Source organism: Hyperoodon ampullatus (genome assembly GCF_949752795.1).
Source record: "Hyperoodon ampullatus genome assembly, chromosome: 19".
Lineage (NCBI taxonomy): Eukaryota > Metazoa > Chordata > Mammalia > Artiodactyla > Ziphiidae > Hyperoodon > Hyperoodon ampullatus.
This window is the reverse complement of record NC_136932.1, coordinates 43,272,354-43,288,910: the sequence shown is the minus strand read 5'-3', so window position 1 is coordinate 43,288,910 and position 16,557 is coordinate 43,272,354. Positions and strand designations below refer to the sequence as shown.

Genomic DNA, 16,557 nt, shown 5'->3' with positions numbered 1-16,557 from the left:
GAGGGGGTGTGGTCGGAATAGGGGCAAGCCCCGCCTTCCGCGTTTCTGGAGCTGTCTCTGGGGCCTCAGCAGCGGCTCGCGTCCGTCCGACAGAAGCCCAAGCTTCCAGAGTTTTACTAAATTTGTCGAAGTTTGCACATTATTCTGTGTCTAGTCTCATATATGTAGACTTGAGGTGCAGTACTAACTCCGAGTCAATCAGTCTTTTGTTCATGCATTCATTCATTCATTCAACAATCATTTACTGAATGCCTACTATTGTATCAAGCGTTGGGTTGGGGGGTGAAGAGGGGAAGGGGGTGGGGGCGCCGGAGGCGGGGGGGTGGGAGGGGGAAGCCAACCTCAAGGAGCTCCCCAAGAAACTGGGTGGTAGACGAGAACCCAGGCTCTCACAATGCCCTGTGATGGGAATTCGGGGCCAGGGTATATAACCCTGCCTATCATGTCAAGGAGGAGTTAGTCAATGAACCTACAAAAGTAAAAGAGGTCTTGGGGAACAACATTGCCAGGTGTTTTTCCGCCTCCCTCTCCATTCCTATTTTCTCTCTCTGGCAACGACTACCCTATGAAGTGTATAATGAACACCCTATAAATGCTTCTTGACTCCCTCAGGCTCTGTCTATGTCTTGCTGCTTGAATTGCCCTCCAACTCCTGCCTTGTTTTAATTTTCATGCCTCTTGCTCTATTTTCTGATAACAACTTTGAATCTGACTTAACAGATAAGTTTGTTTGAACTCACACCAAGTTTATTGTGGAGGATACAGAGGACTTGTAACCCATACAGGTTCTTCGTCTAGTTGGGAATTTGGGACTCAAAAGAGAAAATGAGAAATATGCAAAGGAGAGTCCAGGCAAATACCGGCTGGTGTGGAGGTTCATATAGTTCAAAGAAGAGAGAGGAGCATTATTAAAAATGTGATGGAGGTGGGGGATATGAAGGATTTGAGGAGGTAGAGAAAGAGGAAGGAAAAAGAAATCCCAGGTGGTGGTAACTACTAGGGTTAGAGTTTAGAAAGAGAAACAAGCATGGCATGTTAGGAAAACAGCCAGCCAATCAACCTGGCTGCAATAGAAAGTGCAGCAGCATCTTTATGATGTTCATCATCGTCACTGTAGTGAAGTCCTTACCACTTGTATAAGGTCCACTATGTGCCAGGCATTATTCTAAAACCTGGTAAAATTCTAATATTGTCTGTTTTCATTAATACTGTTGTACTAATGTCAATTTCCTAGTTTTGATTGTCCTACTATTGTTATGTAAGAAGTTCTCAGGTGTGTGAAGAGTACACAGGAACTCTCCGTACTATTTTCTAAACAGCATTATTGAGAAATAATTTGCATTCCATAAAGTTCACCTGTTTAAAGTATACAATCCAATGTTTTTTAGTATATTTACAGAATTGTGCAATTATCTCTACCTAGTTCCAGAACATTCTCATCATTCCCAAAAGAAACCTTGTACTCCTTAGCACTCACTCCCCACTTCCTCCCACCTCCTACTCCTCAGCCCTAGGCAACTACTAATCTACTTTGTGTCTCTACAGATTTGCTTGATCTGGATATTTCATGTAAACGGTATCATAGAATAGTGACTCTTGTCACTTTGTGACTGGCTTCTTTTACTTAGCATGTTTTTGAGGTTCATCCCTGTTGTAACACATATATATTTTCTTTGTAGAAATGTCTTTTCAGATCCTTTGCCCATTTAAAAATTGAGTTGTCTTTACATTTTTTAGATGCAAGTTCCCTGTCATATATATGATATGCAAAATTTTTCTCCTGTTTTTTGAATTATCTTTTCACTTTCTGGATGGTATTCTTCGAAGCAAAAAAGTTTTTAATTTGCATAAAGTCTAACTCATCAAATCTTCTCTTCTATTGCTTATGATTTCAGTGTCAAATCTTAGAAATCATTGCCTAACCCAAGTCACAAAGATGTAATCCTATGTTTTCTTCTAAGAGTTTTATAGTTTTAGTTCTTACCTGTAGGTCTATGATTCCCTTTGAGTTTATTTTTGTGTGTGGTGTGAGATAGGAGTCAAAATTCATTCTTTTGCATGTGGATATTCAGTTGTTCCAGCACCATTTGTTAAAAAGGCACTCTTTCCTCTCTGTCAAAAATCAACTGACCATTTGTTTGTTTCTGGACTCTCAGTTCTATCCCATCGATCTTTATGTTTATCTTTATGCACTCTGTGCTATTTTTGCAACTTCCATATGAGCCTAAAAGGTATTTCAAAACAAAAAGTTAATAAATAAATCAGCGAATTTAACCCTCAAAACAACCTTACAAAATAGGTATTATTATCCTCATTTTACTTATGAGAAACCCAGACACAGAAAGTTTGAGTAGGGACTTTTCTGGTGGTCCAGTGGTTAAGAATCCGCCTTCTAATGGAGGGGAAGTGGGTTCGATCCTTGGTTGGGGAACTAAGATCCCGCAAGCGGCGTGGCGAGACAAAAAAAAAAAAAAAAAAAGTTGAAGTCCGACTCTCCCCTTGGCCTCTCATACACATGTACACCCTTCCACTACCCCACCCTCTCAGTATGATTACATTATTCTTTTGGTGAGACTAATACTCAATATTTACATAATTGTGCATGCAGTAATAATAGCTAGCCCTTATATAGCATTTACTCTGTATTAGGCACTATTTTTTAAAATGCTTTTTATGTTTATTTTTATTTTTTTACTGAATTATAGTTGATTTACAGTGTTGTGTTTTTTAAATTAATTAATTAATATATTTATTTTTGGCTGCCTTGGGTCTTCGTTGCTTCACGTGGGCTTTCTCTAGTTGCCACAAGCAGGGGCTACATTTCCTTGCGGTACGTGGGCTTCTCATTGCGGTAGCTTCTCTTGTTGTGGAACACAGGCTCTAGGCATGCTGGCTTCGGTAGTTGTGGCACGCGGGCTCAGTAGTTGTGGCTCACGGGCTTAGTTGCTCCTTGGCATGTGGGATTTTCCCGGACCATGGCTCGAACCCGTGTCCCCTGCATTGGCAGGCAGATTCTTAACCACTGCGCCACCAAGGAAGCCCCCCAGGCACTTTTCTAAGCACATTAACATTAATTCATTTACTTCTCATGATAATCCTATTATTATCATTCCATTATACAGGTGAGGGTACTGGGGCACAGAGAAGTCAAGTAACTTGCCTAAGACCACATAGCTAATAAGTGGAAAATCTGGGATTTAAATCCAAGTAGTCTGGCTCTAAAAGCCATGACCTAGTGTACCCTCCCCAGCTTTCTGTGAAGGACACAGTATTGGAGTACGTGCCCAGCCTCTGAGATGATCATTTATTTCCCAGGTCTTCAGATACAGCCCTACCCCTTGCTAAGGATCCAGGCTACAGGGAGGAAACCTGCACCTCTCCTCACCCTTCCCTCTAAGTTTTTGTTTGTTTGTTTGTTTTTGGTTTTTTTTTTTTTTTTTGGCTGCTCCGGGTCTTAGTTGTGGCCTGCAGGATCTTAGTTCCCTGACCAGGGTTCGAACCCGGGCCCCCTGCACTGGGAGCGCGGAGTCGTAACCACTGGACCCACCAGGGAAGTCCCCACCCCCCTTAAATTATTATCTCTCCCACCCCTCTGTCGAGTGCCCTCACCCCCACTGCCTTCTCTCTGTCCTCAGTAATTTACATGAAGTTAAAATGTAAAAAAATAAAAATCATGCAAAAAACTTTATTATGCCTGTCTATACAGATGGTACCCACAGATTTGCAGCTTTTTCAAGTAGTAAGCTATGATTACATTTATTTTCCTATGCAACTGTTTGTTTTGCCCATAGTTAATAGCTGCATTTGCTTAGCTTTCTATGGATTCTGCCAACTTCTCCTCTGGCTCTTCATTAGTTTTTAAATCTCTTTTAAAATGTTCAGACATATAAGGTAGTCTATCAATTTCACCTTCCTCCTCAAAAAAAAGGCTTTCCCAGAGCTTTGTGACCTGCTGTAGTATATATCAGTTTCCCTCTCTGCTGGTTGTACAGCTCTCTTCCTAGGATTCCCCTTCACCAATCGAACGGTGAAGTTCTTCTCTTCTGTGTTGGATCTCCTGTTTTCTATATCTGGGTCTTCCTTTTTCTTTTTTTTACATCTTTATTGGAGTATAATTGCTTTACAATGTTTTGGTAGTTTCTGCTGTACAAAAAAGTGATTCACATATATTTAAAAATGGTTAAGATGGTAAATTTTATGTTATGTATATTTTATCACAAAAAGAAAGAAAAAAAAATGGAGAGAATATATTTGATATCACTTGTTTAGCCACTGAATGTTTCTGGAGTGATATGCAAGAAGATGACAAGGGCTGCCTCCAGGGAAAGCAAATAAAGTTTTTAAAATGGGCTTCTTATTAAAGCTGCTACACAATTTTCACTGGGGTCCAGCACCTAATGTTACATATTTGTTGCTCTAGGGCAAAGGTCAGCAAACTACAGCCCACAGGCCAAATTCAGCTTGAGTCCTATTTTGGTAAATAAAGTATAATATGAACATAAAAAAAAAAGTGATTCAGCTCTATGTATACATATGTCCCCATATCCTCTCCCTCTTGCACCTCCCTCTCACCCTCCCTATCCCACTCCTCTAGGTTGTCATAAAACATCAAGCTGATCTCCCTGTGCTATGCAGCTGCTTCCCACTAGATATCTATTTTACATTCGGTAGCGTATATATATCAATGCTACTCTCTCACTTCGTCCCAGCTTACCCTTCCCTGCCCCACCGTGTCCTCAAGTCCATTCTCTAAGTCTGCGTCTTTATTCCTGTCCTGCCCCTATGTTCTTCAGAACCATTGTTTTTTTTAGATTTCATATATATGTGTTAGCATATGGTATTTGTTTTCCTCTTTCTGACTTACTTCATTCTGTATGACAGACTCTAGGTCCATTCACCTCACTACAAATAACTCATTTTCATTTATTTTTATGGCTGAATAATATTCCATTGTACATATGTGCCACGGCTTCATTATCCATTCATCTGTCAATGGATATTTAGGTTGCTTCCATGTCCTGGTTATTGTAAATAGTGCTGCAATGAACATTGTGATACATGTCTCTTTTTGAATTATGGTTTTCTCAGGGTATATGCCCAGTAGTGGGATAACTGGCTCATATGGTAGTTCTATTTTTAGTTTTTTAAGGAACCTCCATACTGTTCTCCATAGTGACTGTATCAATTTACTTCCCACCAACAGTACAAGAGGGTTCCCTCTTCCTTTTTCTTGATTGTCTCCCTCATTTTGATGGAGTGTATTTTCTAGCAGTTTTCTGAGAAGGGTACATGGAAGATAACGTTTTTTGGACTTTGCATGTCTGAAAATACCTTTATTCTGCCCTCATACTTGATTGATGGTTTGGCTGGGTAACAGACTCTACTTTTAAATAATTTTCTTTCCAATTTTTGGTGAAATTACTCCATTGCCTTTTAGCTTCTGGTGTGATGTTTAGAAGTTCGATGTCATTTTGATTCCCGGTGTTTATACATAACTTTTCCCTCCGCTCTGAAGCATTAATCTCAATGTTCTGAAATTTAATTCTGTTGTTGCTTGATGTGAATCTACTTTCTTTCACTATTCTGGGAATTCCATGGATCCATCAATATGGCAACTCGTGTTCTTTGGTTTTGAACTTTTTCTTTCATGATTTCACTGATGATTTCCTTTTTATTTTTATTTTATTTTTAAGAAGGAATTTCCATCTTCAGGAAACAACTTTATTTATTTATTTATAAATTTATTTATTTATTCATTTATTTTTGGCTGTGTTGGGTCTTTGTTGCTGTGTGTCGGCTTTCTCTAGTTGTGGTGAGCGGGGGCTACTCTTCGTTGCGGTGCGTGGGCTTCTCATTGTGGTGGCTTCTCTTGTTGTGAAGCACGGGCTCTAGGCACGTGGGCTCAGTAGTTGTGGCTCGCGAGCTCTAGAGCGCAGGCTCAGTAGTTGTGGTGCACGGGCTTAGTTGCTCCAAGGCATGTGGGATCTTCCCAGACCAGGGCTTGAACCCACGTCCCCTGCACTGGCAGGCAGATTCTTAACCACTGCGCCACCAGGGAAGTCCTCTTTTTTCTTTTTTTTCCCTCAGTTTTCTTTCTGGGACTCCCATTATTTTGATGTTGGGTTTCTTGGACTGGTACCATGATTGTCTCATTTTTGTCCCTAATATCTTCTTTCTGGGAGATTTTCTCAACTTTATCTTCCAACTCTTCCATGAATTTTTCATTTCCAATATCACACTTTTAAATTTCATATACTCTGTTTAGTTCTGTCTGAATTCTTTTTTAAATTTTGGTAGTATATTATTTCATGCTTATGATATATTCCCTTATCTCTCTGAGGAAAATAATGAGTTTTTCTGAAGTTTTATTCTCCATGAATAGTCTTTGCTTTCTCTGTGTTTTCCCATTTTTCATATTCTACATATTTCATGTTAGAGGCTCTCCTCAAGTGCTCATAATTGGTCCTTCAATTAAACTCGTAATAAATACTTCCAATGAAGACAGAAAGATTTGACCTAATTGTAGGGGGAGGGTCATGGAAATGTCTTTAGGAAAAGAAATGTTGGAAATGAGCACTGAGAAGTGAGAATGTATAAGATAAAGGGGGTGGAATAGGAGGAGGGGAGCCAGGAAGATGGAAACAGGGGAGAATGGATAGCCTACCAGGCACTGGGCATTGTCTGTGCAAGGTCCTGAGAAAGGAAGGAGCATGGCATATTTTATTTTATTTATTTATTTATTTATTTATTTATTTAGGCTGCATTGGGTCTTCGTTGCGGTACGCAGGCTTCTCATTGCAGTGGCTTCTCTTTTTGCGTGCAGAGCACAGGTTCTAGGCACATGGGCTTCAGTAGTTGTGGCACATGGGCTCAGTAGTTGTGGCACACAGGCTTAGTTGCTCCGTGGCATATGGGATCTTCCCGGACCAGGGCTCGAACCCGTGTCCCCTGCATTGGCAGGCGGATACTTAACCACTGCACCACCAGGGAAGCCCCCATAGCATATTTTATAAACTGAATAAAGGCACACAAAGAGTGAAACAGGGAATTCCCTGGCAGTCCTGTGGTTAGGACTCAGCGCTTTCACTGCCGTGGCCAGGGTTCAAACCCTGGTCAGGGAACTAAAATCCTGCAAGCCATGTGGCGTAGCACACACACAAAAAAGAGTGAAACGGAAATTACCATGAAATGAATCTGGAGAGTAGACAAGGGGAGACCATGAAGAAGCCTACAGGTCATATCATGAATTATGCCCCTACCTAATAAAGGAGGAGCCACTGGATGGTATTAAGCAGGGGAATGACATGATCCAATTTGTATTTTAACAATCACAGGGGCTTCCCTGGTGGTGCAGTGGTTAAGAATCCACCTGCCAGTGCAGAAGACACAGGTTTGAGCCCTGGTCCGGGGAGACCCCACATGCCGTGGAGCAACTAAGCCCGTGCACCACAACTACTGAGCCTGCGCTCTAGAGCCCGCAAGCCACAACTACTGAGCCCATGTGCCACAACTACTGAGCCTGCGTGCCACAGCTACTGAAGCCCGTGCGTCTAGAGCCTGTGCTCTGCAACAAGAGAGGCCACCACAATGAGAAGCCCGCTCACCACCACAAAGAGTAGTCCCGGCTCGCTGCAACTAGAGAAAGCCTGCGCGCAGCAACGAAGACCCAACGCAGCCAAAGATAAATAAATTAATTTATTTTTTTAAAAAAAATCACAGGGCTTCCCTGGTGGCGCAGTGGTTAAGAGTCCGCCTGCCGATGCAGGGGACACAGGTTCGTGCCCTGGTCTGGGAGGATCCCACATGCCGCGGAGCAGCTGGGCCTGTGGGCCATGGCCACTGGGCCTGCACATCCGGAGCCCGTGCTCCGCAACGGGAGAGGCCGCAGCAGTGAGAGGCCCGCGTATCGCAAAAAAAAAAAAAAAATCACAGACGGACCGCTAAGTGGAAAATAGTCATGAGGCTATCATCATGCCACCCAGGGTAGAGATGATGGTGACTACAACCAGGGTGGGATAAAAGAAATGGAAAGGAATGAATGAATGTGAAAGCCATTCTGAACTCAGTGATTAACTGGACTTGTTGGGGGGTGGGGGAGGTGGAGTGGCATGGCTTGAGGATGATTCTTTTTTTTTTTTTTTTTTTTTGGAGGATGATTCTTAAGTTCCTGTTTTATACAGTGAGTTTAGGGCAGTGCTGTGCACAGACCAGGAGCATACAGGAAAGGGTACAGGTCTGGGAGGAAATATGCTGGACATCCCTTGGATGTCAGGATGCAACAATCCCCTCCTCTCCAGGTTGTCAGTTCATTCTTAGTCTGTGGGTCATTGGCTGAACCGTTTCTACATCCCTTACCTCTGGTATCCCTCCTTTGGATAACTCCAATTTTTCCAGTTTTCCACTTTAACAAAATCCTCATTGCAGGCTCCCTGTAGCCTGGTCCCTGACTTGTCTACTCACTATTATATCTCCTATGTTCGAGCACATAGTAGGATGTTCATAAATACTTGTTGAAAAGAGAAATAAGGTGGAGTGTGCCAGTAATAGTTAGAGCCACAAAATAGAATGTCACATCTTCCTGGATCATAAAACTGACAGTTTCACTTGACATTTTGTAAAATTTAAAAAAAAATTCAAGTATTATACTTTTAAGTTATTTCAAATGTTATTTTATATTAAAAGAGATAGATAGGAAAAGATTTTGAAGCAGAATGCAAAGTTCACATGAATTTTTAAAATTCAATATATGTCAAGGAAATGCAGCTGCCCTAGGCTAGGCTCCCCCCGCCATTTCCTCCATCCCCCCAGTCCCCCACCCTTGCTTGCTGCCAGGGTGGAAATATTTGGATTCTAGGAAGAGCCAGGGTTAGGGACGGAAGGGCAGGAGCTTGAGGAAAATGATGGTTGGACAAGCTGCCGAGGAGAGGGAGACAAGGGCTGATTGGCGGTGCTGCTCTGGGCCAGTGCAGCAGCAGTCAATTGTGGCATCCCTGTTCCTGGGCTTCTCTGTCCTCTAGCAGTGCCCTGACCTGGGATCCGGGACAGAGAGAGCCTCTGTGCCAGTCTCTCAGCCTCTGGGATTAGCAGTGCCAACCGGTGAAGTTCAAGGAGGTGAAGGAATCCTTCCAAAGGCACAGGCAGGCCGGCCAGAGCGAGGGGGCAAAGTCTAACCCAAAGGAATCATTTACCATCCCTGGAATGTCAGTTACTACCCCAGAGCCTGTTTTGGGGGGATTTGAGTGGTGGTAGGTGGGGAAGAACCCCCGCAGGGCCCATCATTTCCACTACAAGAATGAACTCCCTTTCTTCTACTTCTAAATGCAGCCCACGTGGCCTGCCTTCTTATCTCAGTTGAAAGAGTTCACTCAGTCTGAGAATCACTTCCTTGTCTGCTTCCTGTGGAAGGTGTGGCCAGGGAAGTTTTGTCCCCCACCTGGTTAGAGGCAGGGAACGAATGTGCTCTCAACACTGAATTAACACTGTTCACGTCTGCAGGGGAATGCCGAAACGGACCTCTGCCCTGCACGGTTACTGCATTCCTGAAAAGTGCAGAAATCGATACGATACTTGGTGAATAGAAGTCTGGCTTTCCAACCGAAGAAGCATCCTGACTTATAAATACCACCTCAGACGCAATTTATCTGATTTGACTGATGTTCAGTTGTCAACTTTCTACCTTGAAGTTTCTCCATTCCTCAGCCTTCCCATAAAGAAAGGGGCAAAATGGTGTATAAGAAGGATCCCTGGATTCTACTTCTGGCTGTGCCACAAACTAGCTGGGTGTACTTGGATAAGTCACTTAACTTTTCTAGGCTTTAATTTTCTGTAAGGGAATTCCGTGGCGGTCCAGTGGTTAGGACTTGGCGCTTTCACTGCTGGGGTCTGGGTTCGATTCCTGGTCAGGGAACTAAGATACCGCAAGCCGAGCAGCACAACCCCCACCAAAAAAAAAGATTAAAAAAAATGAAATGGTAAGATAATCTCGAAGGTGATGTATTAATAAAGACTCACTGTTACAAGCGAAAAAAATTAACTCATACTCAAGCAAGTCTGGGAGCTGTTTATTTATTTTTGGCTGTGTTGGGTCTTTGTTGCTGCGTGCGGGCTTTTCTCTAGTTGCGGCGAGTGGGAGCTACTCTTCGTTGCGGTGCGTGGGTTTCTCATTGTGGTGGCTTCTCTTGTTGTGGAGCACGGGCTCTAGGCGCACAGGCTTCGGTAGTTGTGGCTCTTGGGCTCCAGAGTGCAGGCTAGAGCTTAGTTGTGGCACATGGGCTTAGTTGCTCCGCGGCATGTGGGATCTTCCCGGACCAGGGCTCGAACCCGTGTCCTCTGCACTGGCAGGCGGATTCTTAACCACTGAGCCACCAGGGAAGTCCAAATCTGGGAGTTGTTTGAATTGTGTAACTGAATGGTCCAGGGGAAGTTCTTGCTTCAGGCAGAGTTTGATCCAGATATTTAAATGATGCTAGAAATCTCTCTCCATATTTGAATTCTCTTTTTCTGTCTTGGCTTCATGCTCAGGGAAGCTGTCTTACATCAACCTACTGGCCTAGCAATGTTAGCACACAGTGCATCTCAGCCAAAAGTTGTAGCAGACGGCAAGGTGCTGAAACTCATAGCTTTGCTTACGTCATGAGCTCATCTCAGGGAAAGAGGATATGGTGTTCTGATTGGCTACGCCTGAGTCACATGCCCTTTGAAGGGGGAGTGATAGAGGAGCTAGGCAGGTAAAAGTAGCAGATGTTGGACACAGGTGCTATCATAGAAAATAAACATACATATGGGCTTAAGTCCAGGCCCTGTCACTAACTAGCTAGGTAATCCTGAGGAAATTACCTTGGTTTCCTCATCTGAAAAATAGGCTGCGTCTGTATTGTGTGGGATTAAATGAGAGAAGGTATCCAAAGGTACCTCGTGAGGTACGAGCACAACACATGTTCAGCCTAGGATGCTATGACTTGAAGTTAAAGATACTAAACAAATACTTTACTTCAATAAAGGAACAGTTCTTTAAAGAATAACTTTCCTTGTGTAATCTCCTGTAGAGTGAGGGCTCCTAATCTTCAGCCAAACAAACACAGATTTGATATACAACAATGCTTTGACAATTCAGTTATGGAGATTTCTGTTTAGAAAAGAAAAAAGACTTTCTTTTTTTTTTCTGGCCACACTGCGTGGCTTGCAAGAATCTTAGTTCCCTGACCAGGGATCCAGCCCTCGCCCTTGGCATTGAAAGCGCGGAGTCCTAACCACTGGACCGCCAGGGAATTCCCTAATTTTCTTGTTAACTCAAGATAAATTTAGCTAAAAGCTTCTTTTGGGTTCAACTCTTGGCATTTGAGAATCACTATAAATTGTCTGAATCCATTCTCTTGCTCTAAATCCATTCTACTGAATACATTTGATTTGTCTTTTCATAGTAGAGGATCTTAGAACACTTAGGGCTTTAAAAAAAAAATACATTTATTTATTTATTTATTTATTGCTGCATTGGGTCTTCGTTGCTGCGTGCGGCCTTTCTCTCTAGTTGCAGCGAGAAGGGGCCACACTTTGTTGTGGTGTGCGGGCTTCTCATTGCGGTGGCTTCTCTTTGTTGCAGAGCTCGGGCTCTTGGTGCACAGGCTTCAGTAGCTGTGACACGTGGGCTCAGTAGTTTTGGCTCATGGGCTCTAGAGCGCAGGCTCAGTAGTTGTGGCGCACGGGCTTAGTTGCTCTGCAGCATGTGTGATCTTCCCGGACAAGGGCTCGAACCCCTGTCTCCTGCATCGGCAGGCAGATTCTTAACCACTGTGCCATGAGGGAAGTCCCCACTTTAGGGCTTTGTAGGTCAAAGAGTTAGTGCCAAGAGATCTTCTCACAGCAAATGCTGGATCTTCCATGATCCAGCATGCATTATAAACTAGGATACGACTGGAGCCAAGAAAAGTGACTCAAAGTAACCATACTCACAAAAGACTGATGCTATTATTTGTATAGCAATTTATTAATTTTTGATCAGGATAGTGTTCTGAGACCATAAAATACCAACGTTTCCCATCCAGGAAAGCCCCTCCCCTGTGCCAGAAGACAGAATTCATTAGCCAGTAGCTCAGTAGGCATGGATGGAATCAGTCTTGAGGACCACTTCACTGGGCCATGGTGAGGTCTGACAGAGCACCACCATGGTGACCCAACTCATTGTACCAAACACAGCATCTGCCAACCTCTGCAGTTTTGAGCTTCTCTTTTCCAGGCTCCCAGTTGACGATTGCTCTTTGATTCCCATCATCTCATCTCTATCTGGTCCACCATCTATAACTGGTCCAGTTGATGAGACGTCCACTGAATTATAATCACGATCCCAGTCCTGCCTTCCTGAAGTTTCACTGGGTCTCCACGATGGAAATTTGTGTGGGATCCCGAATTCTTCAAGTGTCCACTTATGTCCTACCTGCACAGGTAGCTAATCCCTTCCTGTATGGGTTTTACTAGTTAACCCACAGAAATAGCCATATTTCCCTAATGGTCAAGTTCTTGGGCACCCTTCATAGATACTACCAAGTTTTCCCAAGAAGGGAACTCACTTGGACCATGAATTCATGGCAGTGGCAAAAGAAAAGGTGTAGGGCTGGGAATGAATCAATATTGACATGAACACATAGGGAACAGATTCCTCCCACGGGTTTGTCACATTTCTTTTTCTTTGAAAGCTGAAAACAATGTTTTCGTTAATCAAGGCATTTGGTTAAAATGGCAGATGGAGGTCTGAAGATACTACTTCCGTTAAGGACAAACTCTGACAGAATTCTGCTTCGTTTCTCTACCTCAGCTTCCACACCTTTGCATCTCTGGTTTTAGTCTGATTACATTCAAGCCCTCTGCTCTTGTTTTCTGCCTGCGTTTACTTCCAACTGTCGCAGTTTCTCCTCAGTCTCTGTTCATCATTTCCCCCCTTTGTGCTTTGGTCTTAATGACTCTCTGATGGGGATATCTCACAACCCCTCTCTCTCTTTTATCCCGTCTCTACGATGCTTTTTCCTCTCTCCATCTCTGTGCTCCCTCCTTTTCCTTGTTCCTTCCTCTGGATGTTTATTTCACCATTCTGCCCTCCCCCACCCCCGTTTGCTGTGCTTCTCTTCAGTCCCTTTGCTTATTCTTCTGTCATTTCACATCCCCGATGCTTACTTCTCATCGTCCTACCAGTCTCTGCCTCTCAGTTCCTGTCAACCCGTCTCTGTGTTGTGCACTGTAGCTGTTTGTCCTTTGTCTTTCTGCCCGTCTCCAACTCAACATATTGCCTGCTTTTTCTGTCAATGAATCTTTCCATTGACTGCCTCCTCCACCTTCTGTTCTTCTGCTTCTCAGCTCCCCTGACTCATCCCCCTCATCTCTATTTCCACCTCTCTCTCGTCTCCCTGTGCTAATCTACCAGCCACTATTACCTCTGTCTCCCGGGAGTCTGGTGGTTCCTCCTTGTCACTCACTCTCCCTGTTTCACTGTCTAGACTATCTGTACCTTCCACCTTGGGGATCCCTTCCTGTCAGCCTTTATTTCCATTTTGCTTGTCCTCTTTGTTTATGACCATTTAACCAATTCTATGATTTTCGTTCTTCTCCGCATCTATAACAGACTTTCTCTATTTCTGCCAAGGATTCTGTCTTGCCCTCCATCTCTCTTCGTCTCTGTGTCTTCTCTGAAGCAAATCTTTTTCTTTCTATCTGTCCTTCAATCAGTATATGTCTGTTGCTTTCATTCCCTTTGTCTCTCTCGAGCTCCACTTTATGCGTTCATCTTCCTGCCTCTTGCTCTTGCTCATGTATCTTTTCTGTGGATAATTAAGGGTTATCTATTTCTGTCCATTGTTTAGTAGAATAGCAACTTTAATCTGCTTAACTTCCCATAACCTGGATGTTCTGCCTGAAGAAGGGAGGGGTCTTGTGCAACAGAAAAAAATGCAGTAGAAGCAGCAGGGGACAAAGGGGAGCTTGCAGATGAATCCCAGAAGAGTCAGATATTCCTTAATTCCTCTGCAGCCGAGTGGAAGCCGTACCTCATCGGCTGCCTCTGCCCTCATTCTTCCATGAAAGCCTGGCCCTGAGAAGACCCTACACTGGGCACCCAGAATGGGTGGCTGAGTTCCTGCTATGGCTCTGGACTTCAGTATAGGACTAGGGTGAAGTACAAACAGAATAGTGTGACTTTGAGAACCAGAAATATCACCAGCAATTGTTGTGGTCCAATTTCTTCTGTCTCTTGGCAACCGTTACGTCCATCCCTACTGGCTACGCATAGCACCTGTTCACCTGTTGCGCCCTCCTCCCTCTGCCATCATTTGGTCATAGGTGAGGTCTCTCTTCTCTCCAATTCCACCCCTTTGGTACTAGATCTCTCTCTGATCCTAGTAGGACTTCATCTTTCCTCATCCATTCCTGGGCTAAAGCGAAGGGTCTCTGTTCCCATTGGCAGTTTCATCCAGCTTCATGCCTCCTGCCACCCTTTATTGGTAACACAGGCTATACCTCTGGAGTTAGTTTGCTGGAAAGGGCGGGTCAACTGATGATGGGATTCAGTGAACAATAGCCCAGGTTCCCACACACCCATGAATATTAGCATTTCTTCTCAGATCCTAGGAATGCAGGAGTTAGCTGGAAGAGGAACTGAGTTACTGAAAACCCAGTCCAGGCCTTACCCCTGGGGGACAGTGCATTGAAGACCACCATCTCCTTGTCCTGGTTCTACCTCCCCCAGGACCGGCAGAGGAGGAGCCTGAGGCTTCTCTTCAGTCTTTCAGGCTGAGAGTAGAATCATCCCTGGTGACAGGCTCACCATCGCAACATGTCCTGGTGCCCCTGGTTTCCTTGTGCTCAGGGATGGGTGGGCGGGGCCGAGACCGCAGGACATCATTGACCAAAATGCGGACACCCAGTGTGATGCTCGTAGCACCCACAGTGACCAGTCCAGTTCCACCAAGGATGACCAGAACAGTAGGTACCTGGTGGCGTTGCTGGATCAGCCACAGACTCATCCATCCCAGCGGAACCAGGCGGAAGACGGCCAGGGTAGCCAGGGTGGCCCAGCTGGTCACACTGAAGGCCAGGGATGGGGCCTGGCGAGAAAGCAGCAGCAGCTTTCGTAGGTGCAGGCAGGTGGAGTTCAGCTCCAGGAGCAGAGATACCACAGAGAAGCCCACATAGTGGCCAGAGAGAATGGCGGTGCTGAGGCAGCTCACTACCTGGGGAGCCAAGGTCAGAGGTCAGAGGACTTTCCATGACCTACCACCCATCATGTTCCAATATCCCAGTCCTTGAGAGGGGTTCCCAAGTATTCTGTGGCACCCCTTCCCGAAACCCAACCTTACGCTTAACCTTATGGTAGGGGCCTGAATGGGCTTGAAACAACCCTTCCATAGAATTGAAGCAGCTTTGGCGCCTAGGCTGTCTGCCCTGGAGCTGCAGCATCTGCACGGAACCCCACCCCCCTTCATTTGCATTCCTGTGCTTTCACACCCTATCCCCACGCCCTATACTGGGGCTCCCTCTTCTCAGAAAAGCTCCATAGTCAACGTTTCCCACACCTGTGGGAATACAATCTCCATAGACAGTGCTCAGACTCCCAGCAGTGGCCAGCAGTCAATCCCCTCCCCCCACCAATTCAGCCTAAGGTTGGGAGGATCAAGCACCAGCAGGGCTCAGACTCTCTGGGAAGTCATAGGACAGAAAATTGCTGAGAGATTGGGGACCCCAGGCTAGGCATCCCTCCTTTCCTGTCTTGCCTCTCCCCAGGTCTCACCACCAAATGGTGACAAAGAAGTTCCCAGGCCTGGCCCAACGTCTGGTTCCACAGCATGTCAGCTCCATCGGCCAGGAAATAACCTGGGGGCAAGGAGGGGAGGGTGGTGTTAGGCTTCGCCCAAGCCAGTGTACAGTCTGGAGAGGAATCTCCACTCCCTCCTTTTCCCAGCTCTTGAGTTTCTCTCAGTAAAGCCGCCAGAAACATTTAACCCCATGGCGGGCCCGGGCCGGGGAAGGAGACCCGGAATTACCGTTGGAAGGTTGTCCCCCACCCCAAACTGGTCCAGCCTTCCCTGCAGACTCACCCACAGATATAGCCACCAGCACCAGGGCCCAGGGCGGGTGGCCATGAATCGGGTCGGCGGCCATCTGAGGGTACAGCGACAGCCTGGAGGAGATGGGGGAGCCATGGTCAGCGTCTGTGCAGACCCAGATCTTATTCTCCCGCCGTGCACGTATCCACACCGCCCACCCATCTATATCCCCACCCATCTCAGACTCTCGAGGCCTCACGTTGATTCTAAAGGTGCCGCCGGGTCTTCTAATCCCAGCCTTCCAACCCTCTATCTCACCCTCACCACGGTGCCTCCCAAACCTCTAAGCCCCGCACCCGAGCAGCGCCCCGGCCCCCGTAAGCAGGCTGTGAACCAGGGAGACACAGATGTTCCGCCACTTCCAACGGTCCTGGGCAGCAGATCCCGGCGTGGGCAGAAGCTGCAGCCCCCAGTGCAGCCCCCGGAAGGCGGCGAAGGAGGCGCCGGTCACGAGGAGCCCAGAGGGCGCCAT

General features: G+C 45.5%; 1 protein-coding gene across 1 annotated transcript; it reads right to left on the bottom strand.

Annotated features, from left to right (window-relative positions):
* Window positions 1-14,759: 14,759 nt before the first annotated feature.
* Window positions 14,760-16,557, bottom strand: TLCD2 (TLC domain containing 2; the record flags this gene model as incomplete). Its single annotated transcript, XM_079725666.1, has 4 exons — window positions 14,760-15,212; window positions 15,770-15,852; window positions 16,077-16,159; window positions 16,382-16,557. 4 exons carry the CDS (start codon window positions 16,555-16,557, stop codon window positions 14,760-14,762), a joined length of 795 nt encoding a protein of 264 aa, XP_079581792.1.